At 44.9% G+C, this 8062-nt stretch overlaps 1 protein-coding gene across 1 annotated transcript; it reads right to left on the bottom strand.

The window, feature by feature from the left end:
- Positions 1–1147: 1147 nt before the first annotated feature.
- On the bottom strand, positions 1148–4418 carry LOC142189035 (uncharacterized). Its single transcript, XM_075262109.1, has 4 exons — positions 4317–4418; positions 4042–4233; positions 1567–1986; positions 1148–1483 (listed from the first exon to the last, which is right to left on the bottom strand). The coding sequence occupies exons 1-4, from the start codon at positions 4338–4340 to the stop codon at positions 1241–1243; spliced, it is 879 nt and encodes a 292-aa protein (XP_075118210.1). The 5' UTR covers positions 4341–4418; the 3' UTR covers positions 1148–1240.
- Positions 4419–8062: the final 3644 nt, after the last annotated feature.

Genomic DNA, 8062 nt, shown 5'->3' with positions numbered 1-8062 from the left:
GGGGTGACAATTCCTAGTAATGTCAGGCATTTAGGGTTATTAACTTAGTTTCAGTAACTCCATTTGCCTCACATTAATAGCAGTTACTAATAAAGGACCTTAATGATGAAGATACCTCATTATTACCTCCATATGTCCCACATATCAGTAACTCTTATGTGGGGCACACCGGGGGTTAATGTGAGGGACATGATGGGGTTAACTGCTATTACTATGAGGCCCATGGAGTTACTAAGCTGTAATGCACATGACCAGACTATCTGTAATGGTGGATCCCCCCTCCCCCAGGCTTATACTCGAGTCAATACGTTTTCCCAGTTATATGTGGTAAAATTGGGGGCCTCGGCTTATATTCGGGTCGGCTTATACTCGAGTATATACGGTAATTGTTATGGATATTTTAGGGACGGTTCAGTGGACTGATCAGTTTTTATTCAGATTTTTTAGGAGGTAAAGCCTTGGCTAATACAATTTATATTTTCCAGCGATGGCGTTCACCACATGGCTAACATTTTTAGATTTTTAAGGAATATTTCAGCAAAAAAGGCTTTTTTTAATTAAGTTTTTGATGAAAAACACATTGTTTAGTAAGTTGGGACCATTTCATTTCCATGTTACTATCTATGCATCTTGTATCTACGTATTTTTTTTTCCTGAAGGCGTTTTCACTGCAGATAGAATCACACCTCTACATATAACACATATAGTGACCTGTCATGACATCACTACTGACAATAGATGCTACAGAGCAGGTCTAGAGACCCCCTTTAATACTATACATCAATGAGCTGTGCAAGGACTCGTTTTTATGTAGGACAATTTGTAGATGTTACTGGGACTATTTTAGGGCATGTAGAATTTTTCCGTAAGCGCATTCTCAGTGCAGAAGAAATAATATTATATTCATTGGCTTAGATAATTCCATACACAGGGAACATCAGAGCAGAAATAGCGACCCCTCCAGGTGTAACACTGCAAAAACATTTGTAATGGCAGAAGTTCAGGATACTCTGCCACATCTGTATACAGATATACAGACATATATACAAACATACATCTATATGTCTCCTCTTACCATGTGATGTCCGGGGGGGCCGGGAGTCTGTATATAATATATATATCTCCTCTTACCATGTGATGTCCGGGGGGGCCGGGGGTCTGTATATAATATATATATCTCCTCTTACCATGTGATGTCCGGGGGGGGCCGGGGGTCTGTATATAATATATATATCTCCTCTTACCATGTGATGTCCGGGGGGGCCGGGGGTCTGTATATAATATATATATCTCCTCTTACCATGTGATGTCCGGGGGGGCCGGGGGTCTGTATATAATATATATATCTCCTCTTACCATGTGATGTCCGGGGGGGCCGGGGGTCCTCCATCATCACCTCCTTGTACCGATCCTCGTGTCCTTCTAAATACTCCCACTCCTCCATGGAGAAATAGACAGCGACATCCTGACACCTTATAGGAACCTGACAACACAATGATACAGTCATCACCCCTCCCCCTCCAGTGCTGTTACTGGAGAATTTCCCAGCATTCCCAGCAGTGTCACCTCTCCAGTCAGCAGCTCCAGCATCTTGTTGGTGAGTTCTAGAATCTTCTGCTCATGTATCAGGGAGAGCGGGGGAGGGGCTGTGATGGGGCCCCGGCTCCTGCTCCCTCCTCCTCCTGGCTCTGTGATGGGGCCCCGGCTCCTGCTCCCTCCTCCTCCTGGCTCTGTGATGGGGCCCCGGCTCCTGCTCCCTCCTCCTCCTGGCTCTGTGATGGGGCCCCGGCTCCTGCTCCCTCCTCCTCCTGGCTCTGTGATGGGGCCCCGGCTCCTGCTCCCTCCTCCTCCTGGCTCTGTGATGGGGCCCCGGCTCCTGCTCCCTCCTCCTCCTGGCTCTGTGATGGGGCCCCGGCTCCTGCTCCCTCCTCCTGGCACACAGGGTGTCTCACACTCACCAGAAGCCTTGGTTACTACTATGGATTCCTGTGTATGGAGAGACTACAGATTACTATAAAGATTCTAAGACTCCTTCACCCGTCCAGTCATTACCTGTTACAGTGTTGGCCAAAAGTATCGCCCCCCCTGCAATTCTGTCAGATAATCCTCGTGTTCTTCCAGATAATGATTGCAGTCACAAATTCTTTGGTATTTTCTTCATTTAATTTGTCTTCAATGGAAAACCACAAAAAGAATTGTCAAAAAGCCAAATTGGATATAATTCCACAGCAAACATAAAAAAGGGGGTGGACAAAAGTATTGGCATTGTTTGAAAAATCATGTGATGCTTCTGTAATTTGTGTAATTAACATCACCTGTTACTTACCTGAGGCACCTAACAGGTGGTGGCAATAACTAAATCACACTTGCAGCCAGTTGAAATGGATTACAGTTGACTCCACCTCTGTCCTGTGTCCTTGTGTGACCACATTGAGCATGGAGAAAAGAAAGAAGACCAAAGAACTGTCTGAGGACTTGAGAAGCAAAATTGTGAGGAAGCATGAGCAATCTCAAGGCTACAAGTCCATCTCCAAAGACCTGAATGTTCCTGTGTCTACCGTGCGCAGTGTCATCAAGAAGTGTAAAGCCCATGGCACTGTGGCTAACCTCCCTAGATGTGGACGCAAAAGAAACATTGACCAGAGATTTCACCGCAAGATTGTGCGGATGGCGGATAAAGAACCTCAACTAACATCCAAACAAGTCCAAGCTGCCCTGCAGTCCGAGGGTACAACAGTGTCACCCCGTACTATCCAGTGTCAGCGTCTGAATGAGAAGGGACTGTATGGTAGGAGACCCAGGAAGACCCCACTTCTTACCCACAGACAGAAGCCAGGCTGGAGTTTGCCAAAACTTACCTGAGAAAGCCAAAACCGTTCTGGAAGAATGTTCTCTGGTCAGAGGAGACAAAAGTAGGAGAAGGCCTCAACATAGAGATTACAGGAAAAAAGAGAAGAAGACGCCCCCTACAGTCAGACATGGCGGAGGTCCCTGATGGTTTGGGGTTGTTTTGCTGCCTCTGGCACTGGACTGCTTGACCGTGTGCATGGCATTATGAAGTCTGAAGACGACCAACACATTGTGCAGCATCATGTAGGGCCCAGTGTGAGAAAGCGGGGTCTCCCTCAGAGGTCAGGGCTCTTCCAGCAGGACAAGGACCCAAAACACACTTCAGGTCAGCACTAGAAAATGGTGGTGAGAGAAAGCCCTGGAGACTTGTAAAGTGGCAGCAATGAGTCCAGCCCTGAATCCCATAGAACACCTGTGGGGGAGGGGGAGAGATCTCTTGGTGGCAGTTTGGAGAAGGCCCCCTTCACATCTCAGGGGGGACCTGGAGCAGTTTGCCAAAGAAGAAGGGTCTAAGATTCCAGCAGAGCCTTGTAAGAAACTCATTGCTGGTTAGCGGAAGCGGTTGTGCGCAGTTATTGTGTCTAAAGATTGTGCTACCAAGTATTAGGCTGAGGGCGCCAATACTTCTGTCCGCACCAGTTCTGGAGTTTTGTGTAAAATGATCAATGATGTGACTTTTTTTTCATTCTCTTTTGTGTTTTCTCATTGCAAGAAAAATAACTGAAGATATTACCAAAGAGTTTGTGCTTGTAATCATTATCTGGGGGACAGCGAGGATTATCTGACAGAACTGCAGGGGGCGATACTTATACTGTATATACCCTGTGTCACTTATATACTATATAAGAGTCTGTGCTGTGTAATCATTATCTGGGGGACAGCGAGGATTATCTGACAGAACTGCAGGGGGCGATACTTATACTGTATATACCCTGTGTCACTTATATACTATATAAGAGTCTGTGCTGTGTAATCATTATCTGGGGACAGCGAGGATTATCTGACAGGACTGCAGGGGGCGATACTTATACTGTATATACCCTGTGTCACTTATATACTATATAAGAGTCTGTGCTGTGTAATCATTATCTGGGGACAGCGAGGATTATCTGACAGGACTGCAGGGGGCGATACTTTTGGCCAGCACTGTATATTAATAGCGATAAGAAGGACGTCACGAGAAGCTCTCACCTCTCCAGATATAATATCCGTAATCTCCAGGGTGAGCTCCAATATCCTTCTAGTCATGTCATTTCTGTCCTTGTCCATTCCTGATGAGCGATCCTCCATCATCATCTTCTTGTACCGATCCTCGTGTCCTTCTAAATACTCCCACTCCTCCATGGAGAAATAGACAGCGACATCCTGACACCTTATAGGAACCTGACAACACAATGATACAGTCATCACCCCTCCCCCTCCAGTGCTGTTACTGGAGAATTTCCCAGCATTCCCAGCAGTGTCACCTCTCCAGTCAGCAGCTCCAGCATCTTGTTGGTGAGTTCTAGAATCTTCTGCTCATGTATCAGGGAGAGAGGGGGAGGGGCTGTGATGGGGCCCCGGCTGCTGCTCCCTCCTCCTCCTGGCTCTGTGATGGGGCCCCGGCTGCTGAGGGCCACACAGTCCCCTGATGTCTTCTTCACCAGTGAGTATTCCTGTGTATGGAGAGACAATAGATGATAGAAATGTAGTACAGATACCTCTCCACTCAGCAGATAGATGATAGAAATGTAGTACAGTTACCTCTCCACTCAGCAGATAGATGATAGAAATGTAGTACAGATACCTCTCCGCTCAGCAGATACATGATAGAAATGTAGTACAGATACCTCTCCGCTCAGCAGATACATGATAGAAATGTAGTACAGATACCTCTCCGCTCAGCAGGGAGATGATAGAAATGTAGTACAGATACCTCTCCACTCAGCAGATAGATGATAGAAATGTAGTACAGATACCTCTCCGCTCAGCAGATAGATGATAGAAATGTAGTACAGATACCTCTCCGCTCAGCAGATAGATGATACAAATGTAGTACAGATACCTCTCCGCTCAGCAGATAGATGATAGAAATGTAGTACAGATACCTCTCCGCTCAGCAGATACATGATACAAATGTAGTACAGATACCTCTCCGCTCAGCAGATAGATGATAGAAATGTAGTACAGATACCTCTCCGCTCAGCAGATAGATGATAGAAATGTAGTACAGATACCTCTCTGCTCAGCAGATAGATGATAGAAATGTAGTACAGTTACCTCTCCGCTCAGCAGATAGATGATAGAAATGTAGTACAGATACCTCTCCGCTCAGCAGATACATGATAGAAATGTAGTACAGATACCTCTCCGCTCAGCAGGGAGATGATAGAAATGTAGTACAGATACCTCTCCGCTCAGCAGATAGATGATAGAAATGTAGTACAGATACCACTCCGCTCAGCAGATAGATGATAGAAATGTAGTACAGATACCTCTCCGCTCAGCAGATAGATGATAGAAATGTAGTACAGATACCTCTCCGCTCAGCAGATAGATGATAGAAATGTAGTACAGATACCTCTCCGCTCAGCAGATAGATGATAGAAATGTACTACAGATACCTCTCCGCTCAGCAGGGAGATGATAGAAATGTAGTACAGATACCTCTCCGCTCCGCAGGGAGATGATAGAAATGTAGTACAGATACCTCTCCGCTCAGCAGATAGATGATAGAAATGTAGTACAGATACCTCTCCGCTCAGCAGGGAGATGATAGAAATGTAGTACAGATACCTCTCCGCTCAGCAGATAGATGATAGAAATGTAGTACAGATACCTCTCCGCTCAGCAGATAGATGATAGAAATGTAGTACAGATACCTCTCCGCTCACCAGGGAGATGATAGAAATGTAGTACAGATACTTCTCCGCTCAGCAGATAGATGATAGAAATGTAGTACAGATACCTCTCCGCTCAGCAGATAGATGATAGAAATGTAGTAAGATACTTCTCAGCTCAGCAGATACATGATAGAAATGTAGTACAGATACCTCTCCGCTCAGCAGATAGATGATAGAAATGTAGTACAGATACCTCTCCGCTCAGCAGGTACATGATAGAAATGTAGTACAGATACCTCTCCGCTCAGCAGATAGATGATAGAAATGTAGTACAGATACCTCTCCGCTCAGCAGATAGATGATAGAAATGTAGTACAGATACCTCTCCGCTCAGCAGATAGATGATAGAAATGTAGTACAGATACCTCTCCGCTCAGCAGATAGATGATAGAAATGTAGTACAGATACCTCTCCGCTCAGCAGATAGATGATAGAAATGTAGTACAGATATCTCTCCGCTCAGCAGATAGATGATAGAAATGTAGTACAGATACCTCTCGGCTCAGCAGATAGATGATAGAAATGTAGTACAGATACCTCTCCGCTCAGCAGATAGATGATAGAAATGTAGTACAGATATCTCTCCGCTCAGCAGATAGATGATAGAAATGTAGTACAGATACCTCTCCGCTCAGCAGATAGATGATAGAAATGTAGTACAGATACCTCTCCGCTCAGCAGATAGATGATAGAAATGTAGTACAGATACCTCTCCGCTCAGCAGGGAGATGATAGAAATGTAGTACAGATACCTCTCCGCTCAGCAGATACATGATAGAAATGTAGTACAGATACCTCTCCGCTCAGCAGATAGATGATAGAAATGTAGTACAGTTACCTCTCCGCTCAGCAGATAGATGATAGAAATGTAGTACAGATATCTCTCCGCTCAGCAGATAGATGATAGAAATGTAGTACAGATACCTCTCCGCTCAGCAGATACATGATAGAAATGTAGTACAGATACCTCTCCGCTCAGCAGATAGATGATAGAAATGTAGTACAGGTACCTCTCCGCTCAGCAGATAGATGATAGAAATGTAGTACAGATACCTTTCCGCTCAGCAGGGAGATGATAGAAATGTAGTACAGATACCTCTCCGCTCAGCAGATAGATGATAGAAATGTAGTACAGATACCTCTCCGCTCAGCAGGGAGATGATAGAAATGTAGTACAGATACCTCTCGGCTCAGCAGATAGATGATAGAAATGTAGTACAGATACCTTTCCGCTCAGCAGATAGATGATAGAAATGTAGTACAGATACCTCTCCGCTCAGCAGATAGATGATAGAAATGTAGTACAGATACCTCTCCGCTCAGCAGGGAGATGATAGAAATGTAGTACAGATACCTCTCCGCTCAGCAGGGAGATGATAGAAATGTAGTACAGATACCTCTCGGCTCAGCAGATAGATGATAGAAATGTAGTACAGATACCTCTCCGCTCAGCAGATAGATGATAGAAATGTAGTACAGATACCTCTCCGCTCAGCAGGGAGATGATAGAAATGTAGTACAGATACCTCTCCGCTCAGCAGATAGATGATAGAAATGTAGTACAGATACCTCTCCGCTCAGCAGATAGATGATAGAAATGTAGTACAGATACCTCTCCGCTCAGCAGATAGATGATAGAAATGTAGTACAGATACCTCTCCGCTCAGCAGATACATGATAGAAATGTAGTACAGATACCTCTCCGCTCAGCAGATAGATGATAGAAATGTAGTACAGATACCTCTCCGCTCAGCAGATAGATGATAGAAATGTAGTACAGTTACCTCTCCGCTCAGCAGATAGATGATAGAAATGTAGTACAGATACCTCTCCGCTCAGCAGGGAGATGATAGAAATGCAGTAAAGATACCTCTCCGCTCAGCAGATAGATGATAGAAATGTAGTACAGATACCTCTCCGCTCAGCAGATACATGATAGAAATGTAGTACAGTTACCTCTCCGCTCAGCAGATAGATGATAGAAATGTAGTACAGATACCTCTCCGCTCAGCAGGGAGATGATAGAAATGCAGTAAAGATACCTCTCCGCTCAGCAGATAGATGATAGAAATGTAGTACAGATACCTCTCCGCTCAGCAGATAGATGATAGAAATGTAGTACAGATACCTCTCCGCTCAGCAGGGAGATGATAGAAATGCAGTAAAGATACCTCTCCGCTCAGCAGATAGATGATAGAAATGCAGTAAAGATACCTCTCCGCTCAGCAGATACATGATAGAAATGTAGTACAGATACCTCTCCGCTCAGCAGGGAGATGATAGAAATGTAGTACAGTTACCTTTCCACTCAGCAGATAGATGATAGAAAT

The sequence above is a fragment of the Leptodactylus fuscus genome, unplaced genomic scaffold (assembly GCF_031893055.1).
Source record: "Leptodactylus fuscus isolate aLepFus1 unplaced genomic scaffold, aLepFus1.hap2 HAP2_SCAFFOLD_97, whole genome shotgun sequence".
NCBI lineage: Eukaryota > Metazoa > Chordata > Amphibia > Anura > Leptodactylidae > Leptodactylus > Leptodactylus fuscus.
Note: the sequence above shows the minus strand (reverse complement) of the source record. Positions and strands in the feature narration are given on the sequence as shown.

What these genes read in the sequence shown, in the direction of transcription:
- LOC142189035 (XM_075262109.1), bottom strand. Translation starts at nt 4,340, where the DNA reads ATGCTGGAGCTGCTGACTGGAGAG. An exon ending in CGGATATTATATCTGGAGAG is followed by an intron (nt 1,987 to 4,041) that starts GTGAGAGCTTCT and finishes CTCCATACACAG; the next exon opens with GAATCCATAGTAGTAACCAA. An exon ending in TGGAGCTGCTGACTGGAGAG is followed by an intron (nt 1,484 to 1,566) that starts GTGACACTGCTG and finishes TTGTGTTGTCAG; the next exon opens with GTTCCTATAAGGTGTCAGGA.